General features: G+C 39.6%; 1 protein-coding gene across 7 annotated transcripts in view; it reads left to right on the forward strand.

Moving 5' to 3' along the window:
* LOC116228450 (serotransferrin-2-like) overlaps positions 1 to 17,052 on the forward strand; it is a 24,427-nt gene continuing 7,375 nt past the window's right edge. Inside the window, exons 1-19 of one of the 7 annotated variants that reach the window (XR_004166771.2) lie at positions 1 to 1,942; positions 2,559 to 2,696; positions 4,444 to 4,607; positions 5,996 to 6,095; positions 7,065 to 7,241; positions 7,576 to 7,738; positions 7,849 to 7,913; positions 8,206 to 8,363; positions 9,427 to 9,613; positions 9,755 to 9,903; positions 10,109 to 10,199; positions 10,486 to 10,551; positions 10,846 to 11,028; positions 11,999 to 12,155; positions 12,879 to 12,961; positions 14,154 to 14,338; positions 14,720 to 14,906; positions 15,635 to 15,798; positions 15,905 to 16,757. Coding sequence is in view for 3 of the 7 variants with exons in the window: in XM_090120734.1 (XP_089976860.1) it covers positions 2,645 to 2,696; positions 4,444 to 4,607; positions 5,996 to 6,095; positions 7,065 to 7,241; positions 7,576 to 7,738; positions 7,849 to 7,913; positions 8,206 to 8,363; positions 9,427 to 9,613; positions 9,755 to 9,903; positions 10,109 to 10,199; positions 10,486 to 10,551; positions 10,846 to 11,028; positions 11,999 to 12,155; positions 12,879 to 12,961; positions 14,154 to 14,338; positions 14,720 to 14,906; positions 15,635 to 15,684 (2,217 nt within the window). In the remaining 4 variants the exon portion in view is untranslated. Of the gene's footprint in view, positions 1,943 to 2,558; positions 2,697 to 4,443; positions 4,608 to 5,995; positions 6,096 to 7,064; positions 7,242 to 7,575; positions 7,739 to 7,848; positions 7,914 to 8,205; positions 8,364 to 9,426; positions 9,614 to 9,754; positions 9,904 to 10,108; positions 10,200 to 10,485; positions 10,552 to 10,845; positions 11,029 to 11,998; positions 12,156 to 12,878; positions 12,962 to 14,153; positions 14,339 to 14,719; positions 14,907 to 15,634; positions 16,758 to 17,052 lie in introns of those variants that run through there. The other 6 variants (XR_016458676.1, XM_090120734.1, XM_090120735.1 and 3 more) reach the window with 6 other exon arrangements.

Below are 17,052 nucleotides of genomic sequence, written 5' to 3' on the forward strand. Positions count from 1 at the left end.
CTGTTCCTGAAGGGCCGTATGGGGTGTTGTGGGAATGCTTGGACGTGGTGTGGAAGCGTTGGGAGAGTTAGGAGAGCGGTTTACTGAAGAGGAGGCAGTGATGTTCGCCTTAAGTGAGATGTTGAGTTTGGGCTGCGCGGCGTTGGGTGTCCCCGTGTGGTAACGCCACAGAGGAGCTTTTGTAAAGATAAGGTGGTTTCCACCCTCCTGGATGTGTCCGCAGTTGGATGCGGGGCTACCGCGTTAGCAGCCAGCAGCTAATTGCTGTTTCCTGAGTGCTGGGGGAGGTTTCAGAGGTGAATCAGTATGAGAGCGTTCCTCACGGCTGTGCAGCCATGTTTCCTCGCCTCTGCTCCAGGCTGAGGTGCTCCCAGCTGACCCGCGGTGTTTGTGATTAATGGCTGCCTGTTTTCCCAGCTGGGACCCCATGGGGTCTGCAGAACGTTGCTATTTTCACATTGCAGCAGCAGTATCTGTAAGTAGCTGATTAACTGTCTTCTAGAATCATAGAATCACCAAGGTTGGAAAAGACCCACAGGATCATCCAGTCCAACCGCTCACCTATTACCAGTAGCTCCCACTAAACCACGTCCCTCAACACCACATCCAGTCTTTCCTTGAACACCGCCAGGGTCGGTGACTCCACCACCTCCCTGGGCAGCCCATCCCAGTGCCTGACCACCCTTTCTGAAAAGTAATACTTCCTAATGTCCAGCTTGAATCTCCCCTGCCGTAGCTTGAAACCATTCCCTCTGGTCCTATCACTAACAACACGAGAGAAGAGGCCGACCCCCAGCTTGCTACAACCTCCTTCAGGAAGATATAGAGAGCAATGAGGTCTCCCCTGAGACCTTAGGTATACACAGGAAAGTCTGATAGTAACAAGAAATTTCAACAGAAATCCAGCTGCAGTTCTCACATAATGCTAATAACAATAGCCGACTTAGTTGTCAGGATGCACATTTTCCTGAGCTAACAAGGTAGGACCAGCAGGAAGCACAGCTGCAGAGATGGGATTTGATGGTGCCAGATGCGCTGCCGCCAGCATGGCAAAGGCTGGGGCTTTGATGTCTGACTGCACCCTGCAGGAGGGCCTGACCGACCGGCTTCCCCACATCTCACTCAGGAGTGACTCAAGGTTAAGGTGTAAATAAAGCACGCTTGTTTATAGCATGTTTTAATTGGTGTGGACTTAACTGATTAGTGATCTGGCCTGATCTAAGGTTGTTTTTTTTTTTTTTTTTCCTAGCATTGGAAGTATGTATTTACCTATATGGACCTAGAACTATTTCAAAAGAATTAGTTTATTCTAATTTGTAGAAATATGATTTTTTTTTTTCTTATGTTGAGGTGTTGCAGTGTGTTGTACTAAGAGATTACATAGACTGCACTCAGTGGGGAATGGGACACAATTCCCAAAGTGTTCTGAGCTGAGCTAGAACTATGCAGGTGAGCCAAGTCAAAGGGTGGGATAATGCCATGATTCATAGAATCGTTTGTGTTGAAGGGGGTCTTAAAGGTCTTCTAATCCAACTCCTCTGAAACGGATGGGGACATCTACAGTTGTCTTATTAAATGAGAGAATGTAGATCTTTGAGCTTGAGAATGTCCAGGAAGCATGGGAATGAGGGAGGGAGGTGAACTCCTTCTGTGATCAGACTAATGGGAAATGGGATAACATATCAATAAATGCTGCAGATTTTATGATGAAATCTAGGAAACAGCAAAGATGAGCAATGGAGTCTGTGTACACAAACACAAAAGAAGCAAATGGGGAATAAGGTCTGTGGATTGCTCAGATAAGGTGTATGACATAGGAACAGAAACGTGGGAGAAGTGTTGTCAAAGTGCACGAAGCAAAGGAAGTGCTAGGAGGAAAACAAAACTAGGAAAAATACTTTCTTTCTCCAGGACTCAGAGTGATTAAGTCCCTCCTGAAAAGGTAAGATAAGTGCATATTAGCACTACATACATATATGTATGTTTTTTGTTTGTTTGTTTGTTTTCCAACAGTTCCATTTTATACACTTATGCTTAAATATATACATATAGATATTAGCTCCTCTCTTTATATAGAGACAGGGAGCGAGCTAATGATGTGAGTCATGGCTGCTTTAGAGTAATTAAGAGGGAATACTTCCCTAGGCTAAATGTTAGGAAACAGGGGAACAAACCAGTTTGGAATGAGACTGTTGTGATAGAATGGAATGAAAAGAATCAAGAAAGCTAACAAAGTTGGGATTCTGTACTAAATTCTTAGGTGGGCATAGGGTTCCTTTTTGTTTAACATTATGCAGTAAATAAACTCTCTTACCATGCTGAAAAAAGAAAAAGAAAAAAAAACCAACTACTTCAAAAACAGAGATTTGCATTTCTTTGTACGTGAGTTCATGCACTGATAAAAATGCACTGATATTTTCCAGCTGCAGGCACTAAATAGGTCACTGTTCCTTTCTTCTCTATATGTGAAGATGCAGTATCTGACAGAGCTTATGTTTATTTATTTAAAATCTCATTTTATCTTTGTTGATGCCTAAACCCTCTTTTTTATTTTCCAGAAACTTTGGTCATCACTGTGGAATTCCTGGTATGAGAATGCAGACGGTCAGAGTAGAGAGTGGATCCTTGCTGAACAACTGTAATCATGAAGGCAGTTCTTATAATTGTCCTAATCATCTTCACTTTGCTGTGTTCAGGTAAGTTTGATGCAGAGATGGCAAAGAGAAAGGTGACCTCTGGATGAATTATCAGGATACGGACTCTAATATGTGCTGTGGTTTTGTTTTCTTCTGTGTATAGAATCTGCAGCCAGAACTGTGCCTGTGATTTCCATTAAGATGGTATTTTTTTCTGTTTGACTGTGGGCAGATGGTGACCCTGCTGGTCTCAAGGCAGCTAGTTTCTCTGCAGTTCTGTAAAGGTTTCCTTTGAGTAGCTGATGTCCACATACTCATTAGTGCTGTCAAAATGAATCAGTATATTTTAAGCTGCTCCTCTCAAAAACTACAATGGGTTTCTTTTTGGAATCACTCTGAATTACCATCAAAACATTCGGAGTGCTAACATCATGTTCAAAGGAATAAAAGCTTCAGTGTTCTAGTATTAAACTTTGTTATTCCAGGTGTTTTTTGTTTAATGTTAAGTGGTTGTTAGAAAACCAAATGATGTTCTGAAAATGACAGTATTCAAGATATTGCAGTCTCTTCTATGTATTCAGTCCTATTTTTAAGTACATGATTCTGTCAAGTTGTATAACTGCTGGCTGCTTTCATATATGATATCCACTTTCTTCTCTCCTGAAGTGCATAGTATCTTCTTGAAATGCATATGAATATATTTTATTATAGAGGGCATTTAATGAGAAGAATATAAAATAAATCTTAATACATCCAAAATGGATAATTACGGAGTATGAAGCAAAAGAGGAAATTTTGGTGGCAAGTCTGTGTCCCCTTTGGTTGTAGAATTACAGTCAGTATAGACAAACCATACCCCCAGCTTCCCTGGAAAGGAAGGTTTCACCTTCACCTCCACTTCTAATTGCATCTTTCTAACTCATTCTTTCTGCTGCACGAGTTACTAGCAACTGGTTGTTGGTTGCTTTTTAAAATTGGTTAATTAGTTTTCATTTGGAGAAAGAGCTGGTAACTAAGTAGTTCAGTTGTGCTACAAACTTATAGAGTAATCCTGTGCAGGTTCTGTGAGCTCATTCAGAAATGAAGGTAATTTTTATTTAAATTCTTGCTTGATGTGATGATCTTGATAATGTTTTTCTGATACACTGTTCAGCATAGCACGTGATTATTGCTTTTCAATAACAGAATTGTCCTCACTTTCTGTCTCTGATGGTGCATGGTGTTCAGGAAGATAGCTCTCAGACACTTGAGAATATGCTGGGAGGCTTCTTAGGTGCACTGTAGCTAATTCGGGTGCTTTATGTGTGCTCTTGGGTGCCTCAAAGTACACTGGGGGGCCCTGCAAAGCATCTAGGCCACACTGAGGAGCTTCTTGGATAGTCTGAGAAGCATCATTGCAGGTAATCTGAGGCACCCAAGGATGCACTGGAGGACCCTGGGAGACATCTGGGGCACACAGGGAAGCCTCTGGGGTGCTCTGGAGCACACTGAGCAGCCCTGTATTTACTCTTAGGTGCTCAGGAGAAGATCATGCCTTAATAATTGTTGAATCTGAAAACTAGTTTGTTGCTGTCAGTCAAGAGGAAGCACACAAGACTTAATGGCAGATGTTTGTTGTCTTGTGTGTGGGGCCAAAGTGCTTGGGTGCATCTCTCCTGTGCCTTCAAGTGTGCGGATGTATGTGTGAGCAGAGTCTTATTTATGGAGTTAATTAAAACAAAATAACCTCTTCCTTCCATGGGGTCTTAAACTGAGTTTGGTTTTGCTAAATCCTCTAGTTCTTGACTTTTTTTTTTTTATCCCACAGGGAAAAAGTTTCGATGGTGCACTCTCTCTGATCTAGAACAGAGAAAGTGTGCTGAGCTGTCCAAAGCACTGACAGCTGTGCTGCCTGTCACTAACAGCGATTCATTTGCCAGGATTTCTTGCATCAGAGCCCACAATACTTACGACTGCATTGATAAAATCAGAGTAAGTTCACAAAGATTTTTAAAACTAACTTAATTTGAATCAAATTCTCTTTTGAAGTAGAAACTGGCTAACAACTCGTGGAGAATGAAATGTTATTGACATGATGGTATCTCACATAGGAGAAAGTACGTTGGCTGTTTCAGAAATAATGCCTCCTACTTGTTTCCACAGAAACTAGAACAGATAAAAAGAGCACTATAACACTATTTGACAAAGCAAATTCTCTTCTACAAAGCACTATTTTTCAACATAGTCACTATCATCAGCTATGCATTTTTGCCAGCAGTGAACAAGAGCCTTCATACTATTCTTGTAAAAATCTATATGGGCATCTGGAATGAGGTTTGTCTTTCACATCACCAATGTCAAAATGCACCACCCACTGCCTCACTGTGCCCACATCCACTGTCTGGTCTCCATAAATGTTCAGCAAGAGAATTAATTCACTTATGCACCTTTGCCTCATACACGCTTCCATGTCAGGCACCATTTTGTCACGCTGCCCCTCTGCTGCTATCAGTCTCTTCTACCATCCTACCAACATAATAAAATAGGAGGCATTACTTTCAGAGCAGGCCTTGTACAAGGTGGCTTGAGAGATAAGAATTCCAATATGTGAGCCTTCTACTAACCATACTGTTTTACCCCAGCTTGCATTTTCCAGGAAATAAATATAAAATTGCATGAAAATAAATGGACAAATCCAAACTAATAAATTAAAGCCAGGTCAGAGCATTTTTCCTTCTTTGTAAGTTTCAATCCTACTCTGACTGGAATTAATATTTTTTTCTTCCCACTTGTCCTTCCTTGTTGATCTTCCCTGGAGTAAAGGGCAAAAGTCTTTTTCCATGTGAAGATCTTCAGTTTTAATAAAATTATGCATGAGGTCATTTGTAGGTTTAGCAAGCAAAACCAAGAAGGGCTTTCTTGTTTGTTAAAGGAATGATAAATAGAATAGACTTGTTAATAGACTTAGTTCCAATTCTAGGTGGTTATTATAACTGGGAGAAATCTGAGGAAGGTTTTGGGGTTCTGATGGAACAGTAGGAGGAAAAAGAAGCCTTTTTATTCAGATGGCATTAGAATTGTGTTTTTGGAATGGAAAGACCAAAGAAGAGGCAGGAATTGATGTTACTGATAAAGCACAGATATTTATTTGAAGGTAACAGCTTTAATCCTGGTGAAATGTTAGTGATTAATAGCAGAGATTCAGTTAAAAATCAAAGCAAATGCTTGTAAAAGTCTCTGGTTATTACTTCAAGAGCAGAGTTTCAGCCTGACAAACTGCTCTGTTTATTTCCATTTGAACAAACTTGTTTTGAGGGTTTGGGTATTGTGTGTTGGTTTTGTTTTTTGTTGTTGTTTTTGTGTGTGTGTGTTTTTTTAAGGTGAATAAAGCAGATGCTGCTTCTCTGGATGCAGGAGATGTTTACTCTGCTGTAAAGCTGTATGGTTTGACTGTTGTGGCAAAGGAGGTCTATGAACAGGGTACGTACATAAAGAAGAATAAATTGTGCTTCTCATTTGTCTGGTAAATTACTGTGCAGGCAAAGTTTCTTAATAATTCTTGGGGGAAAAAAAGTCTATTGATTCTTATGTACTTTGTGGGAATATGGAGATGATTAATGACATAGTATGTCATTAATTAGTTACATTAGTATGTGTAAAACATATAACGATGAATAAAGTTGCAGTGGTGTTTTTTCTTTCCAGCCTATAGTGCTCTCACCACAATAAACTCTACCCACCCCTGTCTGCAGCACTGGTACACTGGGGTTCCACATTGTGTAGGGAATGAAGGATATTTTATCCCATCTGTGTTAATTCTTATACCATATTCCTTATTAGTATGACTGTTTATTAGTTGTTCTTTAAGAGATCAGTTTCTGTTATTAATTTGTTCTCTGTTCCTCACCGTAAAAAGAGAAGTATATAAGATGTTGAATGTTATGGTAAGATTCTTTAGTTGAGCAGTCTGTGCATTGACTGATTTGCAAGAGAAAGCCAAGTATATTGTAAAAAATACTTGAGGGGCATGACCCTGAGAAGGAAGCCAAATGAGCAGGTGGATGTAGGAAGAGACAAGTAAGAGAACAGTGTGAGAACAGAAGTGAGTTCTGTTCTGACTGAAAAGCCATGCAGTCGTAGTGGAATTGATATATTTCTGTCTGATCAGCAGGTTTTGAGGATAAGACAGGAGTTCTTTCTGTTATAATGCCTCAAACTCTTTGATACAAATGTTCAAAATTCCTGAGAAGCAGCTTTGTACTTTCATGCTGCACACTTTCACTGTGTAGTCAGTATACTGTAAAATTCCTGGTATGAATTCTTCAGTTTAACATGCCTAACTTTTTTTTTTCCTTTGCAATATTTAGAAGGGAATTGAACCCGGTGCACAGACAGAAGCTGTGGAGTTGGGATGTAGTTATTTCTGTTACATATTTTATCCTATTACAGGAAATTGTGTTTTTGCTGTGGCTGTTGCCAAACGAGGAACTTTGGATATCCAGAGGCTACGAGGTGTGCGCAGCTGCCACAATGGAGCCAGGTGGACCTCAGGCTGGAATATTCCACTTGGATTTCTCCTTGCAAGGAATGATCTTTCCTGGGATGAGGCACAACCCCTGAGCCAAGGTGTGTGATAACTGTAGCTGTGTCTCTGCCCTCAGCAAGAGCGAGTGAAACAGGGGCAGAAGTGTTATCAAAATAGGAAAATCTTGGTGTTTTGTATACAGAGGGAACAAGGCTTTGCAATACCAAGCCAGCACAAAGATGGTTTTAAACAAGAAAAATCAGATCACTCTGTTTGCAACAAACATTTCAAATTTGCAACTTAGACAGTGAAGCTGCGTTTGCCAAAGAGTAATTTTTTTCTAAAGCAGCCTATTACCTTACTTACACTCATATGTTTGACCTCTTTCTTCCATCTTTTTGTATTTGACTTTTCCCCTCTTTTTTTTCTATACAGTAATCAGTGAGTATTTCAATGCAAGTTGCATCCCTGGAGTTGGTGTTGCTGCTCCTCAGCTGTGTGCTCTCTGCCAAGGACAAAAGTCATATGTCAGAGACAAGAACCACTTCTGTGAGACCAGCAGCAACGAACCCTTCTATGACTCTGATGGAGCCTTCAGGTAAACTGGCTGTTTTGAACTTACACTGAATTCACCTTCGGGGAAAAAGAGCTAGTGAGGAGAGAAAAGGCAGATGACGTGTTAATGGGATGGCATTTGTCTTCCTGCAGGTGCTTGAAGGATGGAGTTGCAGATGTTGCCTTTTTAGATCACCTGACAATTATGAGAGCCACAGGTAGTCCTAAAAACTCGATTCCTTTTAACCTTTCTCTGTACTATTTCCTGCATGGAAGTTTGGGAGATGTTTGTATGTTTATTGTTGGTCACTGTAAGCAGTTCAGTGGTATTTCTTGGCTATCCACACAAGTCAGAGGAAAACAGAAAAGGAGATTGATAGGATGGGAGCAGACAGGCATTTTAATGCAGATGATTCCTTTAGCCTAGTCTCTGATGCAGTTGCGGTTGATTTCCTGACTGTTAAGATTCCTTTTAACTTTCAGTGTTTCATGAATGTCCTGTTATTTTAGAGTCAGAACAACAAGAATATGAACTCTTATGTCCTGATGGGACTACAGCTGAGCTGAGCAAATACAACACCTGTAATTTGGGCAAGGGACCTGGCCGTGGCATCATCACCCGCCACAACTTCCAAAAGATCACCAACAAATTTCTTACCATGATCCAAGTGAGTGGATATTATAAGCTGTATATCTCTGTACACTGGTTTTTCTTCTGTATTTGTGTGGAGCTCACCACTCAGTTTGCCTTCTTTTCTCAATAAATTTGAAGTTATTGTGAACAAAACATTCAAAATGAATTGTTCCGGAGGAAGGTCCTGTACTAGCTTCTGAAGGGAAATTTTACTTCTCTCTGAATTGTTCTTCTGTAGAAGAGTGGAAATAAGTTAGGAAGAGGAATGTGTCAGAACACCCAAATTGGAAAATAGGTGGTTATTTTCATTCTGCTCTAAAGCTTATATGAATTATAAGAGATAAGCAAGTTCAGGCAAGATTCGACTTTGAGAGGGCGAAGGAAACAAACTGTTACACTGATATCCAGGAATCTATGTGGATCTGAACTTGAAATGTATACTACTAAAAGATGTTAAGAAGCCACTCCACATTTAAAATAACACAGCAAACTGTATAATTCCAACCCAGTGAGTTGTGTTATCTTGTGAACTTGGACAGACAGTAGAAGTACAAATTCCCTTCTTTGAGAGATCTTCATATGACCTTGTCAGTGTGCTTACTGGCATGTATCTTAGCTGTGTTCCCCTATACATAATAGTGGCACTGAAGTAATATTCCCAGTACATTCTTCAGTGCATGCTACTCTTCCATCAAGCTGGACAGATCTCCTTTGCACATAGTACTTTCCCACTGTAAAACACAAGACATCTTGCACCCAGTTACTGCTGTTATCTATCACAAATGTTTCCCATTCGGCCAAATTACTTTAGCTGCCTTTATAGGGCAGGAGACATTGAGCACAGCCCAATAGATTTGGATAACTAAGATGAGAGACAAAATTCTTGAAAGAAGGAAACTGAATCTCAAGCAATATGTTTGTAGGACTATAACCATCCAGTCACTGTGGTACCTATGGGCTTTGTCATAGTGTGATGGATACTGGGACCCTGAACACTATGTTACAGGCCATTGGTATGATGGGTGAAGGGGGTGAGGCTGCCTGTCACTAAAAGGATGAGATAAATATTTGCAATTAAATTGTTGCTTTTGTCCTAGCGTCTCTTTGGTCAAAAAGGAAAGGAAAGAGCCAGATTTGAACTTTTCAATTCATCATCCTTTGGAGGGAAGAACCTTCTCTTTCGAGATGCCACTCAGCACCTGCAACTTCTTGAGGAACAGCTAGAAATTGCATATGTCCTTGGTCTGGATTATGTAGCTCTCCTTAAGGGACTAGGTCATGAAGGTAAGAAGCCTTCTGGAGGGCTGTAGATGTCAGATGTTATTCCTCCCTGCCAGATCCAGATGAATAAACTGAAGCATCCACTTAACGAAGAGCAAATTGTTGTATGATTGACATGGTCTCACTGTGCTCCTTCTAACGCAGGGAGCTCCTTGGGCAACAGTGTTGTGCGCTGGTGCTGCATCAGCAATGCTGAGCTTCGCAAATGTGAGGAGTGGGCACTGAGCATCAAATCTGACCCATTAGTCTGCATCCAAGCAACTTCCATGGCAAGCTGCATTGAAATGATCAAGGTAGGAGAGTGTCTCTGAGAATATGATAATCTGCACAGAGTGCATGTTCAGTTTAGGCAAGGACAAGAGGAAAAACACTTGTACACTAGAGGAAGCAGTGGGAATGACAGGCAATTTATGCAGGGGAATTTCCAACCAGTGGAGAAGTACAGCTGCTTGGTTATATAATTAATGCAAGTGTTATTTTCTGTAATGCTGTTGACAGAGTAGTGAGGCTGATGCAGTCACTTTGGATGCAACCCATATCTACATTGCAGGGAGGTGTGGATTGGTGCCTGTAGCTGCAGAATGTTATGGTAAGTTCTTGTGTGCACCATATAAATATAGTTAAATGTTGCCACACTGTGATGTTTTGTTATGGAAGCAGGGGTCAATGCCCGTATCCAGGTACTCTTCTCAGCTCTTCCACTAACTGGCTGTAGCTTTTGGTCTGTGTATTATACCTCTTCTATAAAAGGGGTGGAGATGCTGACATGGTTCAAGAGGGGATTACAAAGTTATAAAGTTTTTTTTTTGCGGGGCTGCCATGCAATGGGAATGACAGCAGTTGCAAGATCCTTAATGGTTGTCTCCTCTCTCCAGGGCCGGATTGTGCTCCAGCTGATGAGAGCACAGAGGAAATTAGCAAACTTCATCTAAAGCACAAAGGTAATGAGAGAACTTTGAAAAGGCAAAATATTTTGATTTTCCTGAGGCTGCCTCTTAAGATTTCTGTTGGGATATATTTGCATGCTCATTTGGGAAAGAAATTGCACTGCATTTTCAGAAATTTCACTACAATGTATGGCTGCTAAGGTAGAGCTCTGTGGCTAAGCAAAGAATGCAGATGATCCACCATTAACTGAAAATATAATTAGGGGATGAGGGAGGGAGGACGGGGGTTCTGCCTGTTTGGAATACTTCATTGCCTTTGTATAACTGGTTGCTGTCATTGTTTTGTAGGACTGTCACCTGTTTATGCTGTAGCCCTAGCTAAGAAAGCTGCCAAACAGATTAACATCCATAACCTTCGGGGAAGGCGATCATGCCACAGCCACTTGTATAGTCCTGGAGGGTGGCTACTTCTTTCCAGATATACAGTGGGAGCTCTGGAAGATATTACTGAAAATTGTGACATTGGATCTGGTATGGGTTGCTCTGGGTTATCTGTGAGGAGACTCTTGAAGTCTGAAGCCTAACATTTGGAAGTAAGATTGAAAAGAGTCTGTGAGGATAGGGTAAAAGGATTTCAGTCTTGCATATCACTGAAGATGTTCATATTTGCTATGATGTGTTCCTGTATAGAGCTCTCTTTTCAGTAGTCGATTTCTCGACTACATGTGATGTTCCTTAGATGCACCATAAATAATAGTGGTATCTGTGCCTACATGCAAAAGGAAAGATGATCAAAAGACACAAGTATCCACTCCTAGAGCTTAATGTGTATGATTCTGTGTTTTATACTTTAAAAGGCAGTCAATTTCTTTGTTTCTTTCTTGATTAAGTTGTCTAATTGATTAGTTCAAATGAATTTACGTTCTGGATGTAAAAAGTTTTGGGTTAGGTTTATCTCAAAATATTTTAGGAAGACCAAGTACAGTTGTAATAGAAACTCTTCCTCCCCTTGTTCTTTTAACCCACTGTCTTGCCTCTTGATCCTGCTGTGTTGTGCTTGTGCTCAACTTAGTTTATCTGTGTGGCTACTCCAAAACTTGAAGGATGATGAGCCCCTGTTTCTATCTCTCATGTTATAGGAGAAAAAAAGTGCTGTTCCAGTTGTTAATGCTTTCAAGAGTTAGGTATGAATAGAGATGTTGCCACCTACTGTATGATCTACGTAGTTAACAACTTCTTACACTACAGCTTGGTTTGCTTTCTTGAGTTCTTAGTTCTATCATTTTTCCATTTTAATTTACCCCCAAAAAAGTTGATGAGTCACTTGGCCAGCAAGTGCAGTCTCAAAGGTTGTTGAAACAACTATTCCTCTTATCTGAGTATGTGTGATTCTTCATGCCTTTAGGCCTCTTTCCATCAGAGTTATTAAGATGGAATCCAGTTCTTCCAATGGAAGAAGAGATTTTGCTCTAATTTCACCTTAGTTTTTTTTTCTGCTCAGCTTACCAGAATTACTTTTGGAAAGGCTGCATGCCAGGAGCAGATGGAAATCTGTGCAAAGTGTGCATTGGAGACAGTGAGGTGGAAGGAGCTCGAGTATCCAGCAGATGTGCTGCCAATCACAATGAACACTATTATGGCAATATGGGAGCACTCAGGTAATACTTTTTTCCAGAATCAGAAACATGGAGCAATAGCCAGAATTGACTTATTATTTTGTTGATGGTTTTCTATGGAAATTTTTTAATTTCTTAAGCAACTGGCTATATTAACTATTGGTAGCATGTATTTTGCTTAGGCTGCAGTTGCCATGACTTGTTCAGATGGTTGGTGACTTCCATGTAACCTTTTATGGAGCAAGACAATGCTTCAAACGTGTAAGGTGTGGAGCACTGGAACAGACTCATGTAAGAGATGAAAGATACTTAGAAGATCAGAGAGTAGAGATGATGTAGTAACAAGCACTCTAGGCTTGTTAAGCAGTGATTAGACTGGATTATTATTATATATATATTTTTAAAAGAAGAAATAGTTGAAGATCATGTAGAAAAGGAATATTAACAGTGAAAGTGCTGTCACAGCTAAATGAACTACAGATATTCTGAATTCTCCTTCCTGGCTAGGCACAGATGGGGTTACTTGGATGTGCTGCAGCTTTGACTTGGGAGCTGCTTTAAGAGATAAATGAAGTTGTGTTGACAAACACACGAATGGTGCCCACTGAGATCTATACTGACATCGCTAACTTGTTCCATATAATGACCAAATAGCTTCAGATGAAGATATTTTCAGCTACTCCTGTTTTAGCTTCCAGTGATTGTCTAAGACTCAGTCATTGTAATGGCTGTCTCTGGTAACTTTTTATTGTCTTCCTATACTAGGTGCTTAGTTGGCAATCCCAGTGGAAGAAGCTTTGGAGATGTAGCTTTTCTGGAACACTCAAACCTGCTCTGGAATATAGAGAGTGAGATGCAGATATTTTCTTCTAATCTAACAATGTAAACTATTCACATTTTCCACTCTGTGACTGTGACCCCTAAGGATCAGTGTGTACGGATTTAAACTAAATCCATGAAATTGTGTTTGAAACTAGAAACATATAGGAACTTTCCTGCATGTAGATGTTATGGTAAAGCTTTAAATTCAGGTACTGTTCAATTTCAGAGAGGAAAGAGGAAGAATCACTGAGTGGAGAGATGAATGTGCTGGCTGGGGCCAGGAGGGGAAATCATCCTTGAAGGCTCTACTAGTTTTTGGAAAGCTCTAAGCTATAAAAAGTGACTTCCCACTGGACCTTCTCACATAGGCATATACAGAGCATGTACCTGTTGTTTTCAATGTCTAAAGAATGAAAACAGCAAACAAGGAGATACTATTGGCTACTTGTGCTCAGAGATGTTCTATAGCTTTATCATGGCAACTTCTTGTTGTTTCACAGGTACTTGCTGGAGTAAATAGTCCAGGTACTTTAGTAGGTAAAAATACTGCAAAGTATTTCATTGTTGCAGTGAGAAGTGAGTAACTTCTTCCAGGAAATACTGAAGTTTGCAAAAGTCTAGCTGGCTGTATTTTGTTGGTGAAAATGGTTTCAGTTACAGTAGCTTAAATCCTCTCAATTTCTTAAATTACTCCTACTGGTCTAAGAGCCAAAATGTGCTACTTTTCATAGAGGTGAGAATACAGGGACCCCCCATTTTGTTCAGCCTGGTAAAGTACACTGAAATTCAACTCAGGTCAATTTCAGTAGCAGGAGAAGAAAACTTTATGAAAGAGAAATATCTGTAAAATCAAGCAGACACATAAGAACCTGGAAACCCACAGGAATTCATGCAGCGGTGAGCAGTTTATTTGAGGAAGCATAGACAAGCAGTATGAATTTCTTTGTATTCAGGAAGTGATCAGATGAAGATGAGACATAAGCTGTTTGTGTGCTTTAATGTTACTCTGTGCCTATCTTCTAAAAACTAGCCTTAGTTCACTGACCCATTTCCTCAGAGAAAACACCCAACTATTCCTTTTGCATTCTCAACAGATGAATATACAGCATGTGTATTCACTCAGCTCCTTCCTCTCTGTTTTTCTCACTGCTTGAGATTCACCTTGTCTTCTGCATTTGTTTTTCAAAAGGATTTTCCTTCACTTCATCTTCTTTTCAGATCTGAAAAGCTCTGGTTGGGCAAAAGGTTATACAGCTGTTGACTTTGAACTCTTGTGTCCGGATGGAACGCGTGCTGCAGTCACAGAATGGGCTGGCTGCAACCTTGGTCCTATTCCTCCCAGCACAGTCATGACTCGACCAGTCACTGTCACTAAAATCTATGACTTTCTAATGAAATCTCAGGTAAGGTAGATAATGAGGGAAAAAGTTAACGTGTTAAGACTTGTTATATACAATTTCTGAAAACCTTTTCATTATCAAGAGCTTTAAATATATAAAATGTCTTCAGATCTGATGTGACAGAATTAAGAATCTGTGTAGGAGATTGAGAAAATCATTATTTGAGCTCTCCAAAGGCCATTGGTTGCCATCACACTTCTTCTGAGAAATAAGCCACTCCAAAGCCATATCTTTTTTTGTATGACTGTACTGGATAAAAATATATCTGGTGTTTTTTTTGTTTTTTTTTTTTTTTTTTCCTGGTAAATCCTATTATAAAACTGATGGTCATTAACGTAACCTTGCTATTTCTAGTCCAAACTGTGGAACCTTTTTTCTGTTTAGGAATTTCTGGAGACCAAGGTGGATTCTGAATTCCATCTCTTTCAGTCACAAAAATATGGTGAGAGTGATCTGCTTTTCAAAGATGCTACTCAGTACCTTGTTCCTGCAACTCACATGAGCTATCAGGAAATCCTTGGAGAACCTTTCTTTCAGCTGGCAGAATCAGTGTTTAATTGCACACCTGCAGGTAAAGTCAAATTCTTCATTCTGAGTTAGAGAAAAATGCAAAGCAGTAGGAAATTTTCTGTGCGTAGGCATGGCCCTTTGGTTTACATTCACTTCAGAGGTAATTTCTACATAACCTTGTTAGTGGAGTATAATATTTGGAGTGTGTTTAGACCTCTGGCAACAGCTGTCTGTAACCACTGAAACCAGAGGTCTGTGGGAACAATATAACCAATACATGTCAGAGCAAATACAAAGTTATTGACGTGGAATTGTTTTACTTCCACTCAGAAAGTTTTTCTTCCTGTCCCAAAGATCTGGGTATGTCAGGCTTGGGGAAAATATTCAAATTTTATATTCAACCTCAGAATAAGTTAAAAATTCCATTTTAAAAAGAATGCACTAAAAATTACACCAAAGAACTCAAGTTAAAAATCTTTTTGTACTTAAAGGACAGTTTTTTAATTATTAACTACTGAAAGCTATATGAAATTTATATTTAGTTTTCACTAGAACTGAAATGAAAGTACTTATGAGTCAGGACCGAGCTGTTAGGGGACCTAAAAATCTTGTTGAAGTAAAAGCAGATTGCACAATGAATTAATGCCTGAGAGTTTAGTAGTTGTTAAAGAACTGAGATTCAAAAGGGGAATTTCACCTCTGTTCAGTTTTAGTGAACAGTAGCTAGAGAATTTGTAACATTCAAAGCTGATGGAATCTTTAAGGATGTATTCTCTTACTGGTTTGTAGGCATCTTAGACTTTTGCAAGCAGGATATCTGTGCCTCCTCATCGGTCTGAAAGCTGCTATAAAGGCTTTACAAGGCATGAGCCTCCACCAATGCTGAAAACAAAGAAATAGACTAGTCCTGCCTACCCAAAGCAATCTGCAAGGAAACTGTCACCTCTGGACATGTATGCTGATTATTCTTTTGTCATAATCTTTGTTTTCTTTAGAAAGTAGATTTTATGTTTATGATCATGTAATACTACTCCTATGTCATCCCTTTGTTGTTTGAAGCATAGAATTGTGTGCAACAGCTTTCACCAGTCCTCGTAACCCACAGCACAGAATTAGGATCAGCAGTTCTGATTGCCTGCTATGGAGGATTCAGCATTTTGGGGGAATAGCAAGGTCAGTGCAGTGGATTAAAGTATGGACTGTCACAAATGGCACAGGTTAGTGGGTAGCAGTTTAACTTGCATTTCCTATTTTATCTTTTAAAATTCATTTCCGTGCAAAAAAGTTCAACTAATATTTTGGTGGTTGCAGAATTATCTTCCTATGTGATAGATTTCTGTATGATAGATTGTTTATGTAATCACTATCAGAAGTCTCTTCTGCTTTTAACTGGAAATAATATATTTTTTTCTTTTTTAATCAAGGATTTATACTGGTAAATCAAAATCTTTTTCTCTCAAATTCATGTTGTAAGACATAAAGTAGCAAGCAGACCTGGATTCTTGCAGCCTTAAATTGAAGGGAAGCAATGGATATGATAGTTGCTCCAAAAGTAATGCCTCCTACTTTATTTTGTTGGCCCTTGATGTTAGGTTTGGATGTTGGTGGTACAGCAGTAGAGGCTGAACCTTCCCACATCCTATTGCTGTGTGATGGATGGCAGCAGAAAGGAATTCTTGACAGAATGGTGTCTGATAAGAAGCAAAGGTGTATAGCTGAATTCCTCCATGTGGGAAAAAATGGCACCCTTGACATTCATCAATGCTTGCTGAATATTTACATAGACTGCACAGTGGCTGTGAGCACAGTGAGGGATGGGTGGTGTGTTTCAGCAGTGGCAACAGTGGGTCAATTCCACTGGTGTATGTTTTTACAAATGTGGCATGCAGGCTCTTGTTCATTGTTGACAAAAACACTCAGCTAGTAGTGGTGACTGTGTTGAAAAACTGTTTCATAGCTGAGAATTTGTTCTATCAGATAGTGTGATTGTGCTCTTAGTAGCTGTTATTTCCATGAAAATAAAAAGGAGGCATTACTTCAAAGCAACATCCATTCTTCTCAGAAACATAAATCATTACTTTATAATAAGTACACTGATGCATCTGATATCAAATTTTTAGTTAATGAATTTTTAATTAAACTGAACTTTTTTTTTTTTTACAAGCAGAAACTGTCTGAATGTATATTAAGTCTTTTGAATACAGTGC

Source organism: Phasianus colchicus, chromosome 18 (assembly GCF_987193195.1).
Source record: "Phasianus colchicus chromosome 18, bPhaCol1.hap1.1, whole genome shotgun sequence".
Taxonomy (NCBI): domain Eukaryota; kingdom Metazoa; phylum Chordata; class Aves; order Galliformes; family Phasianidae; genus Phasianus; species Phasianus colchicus.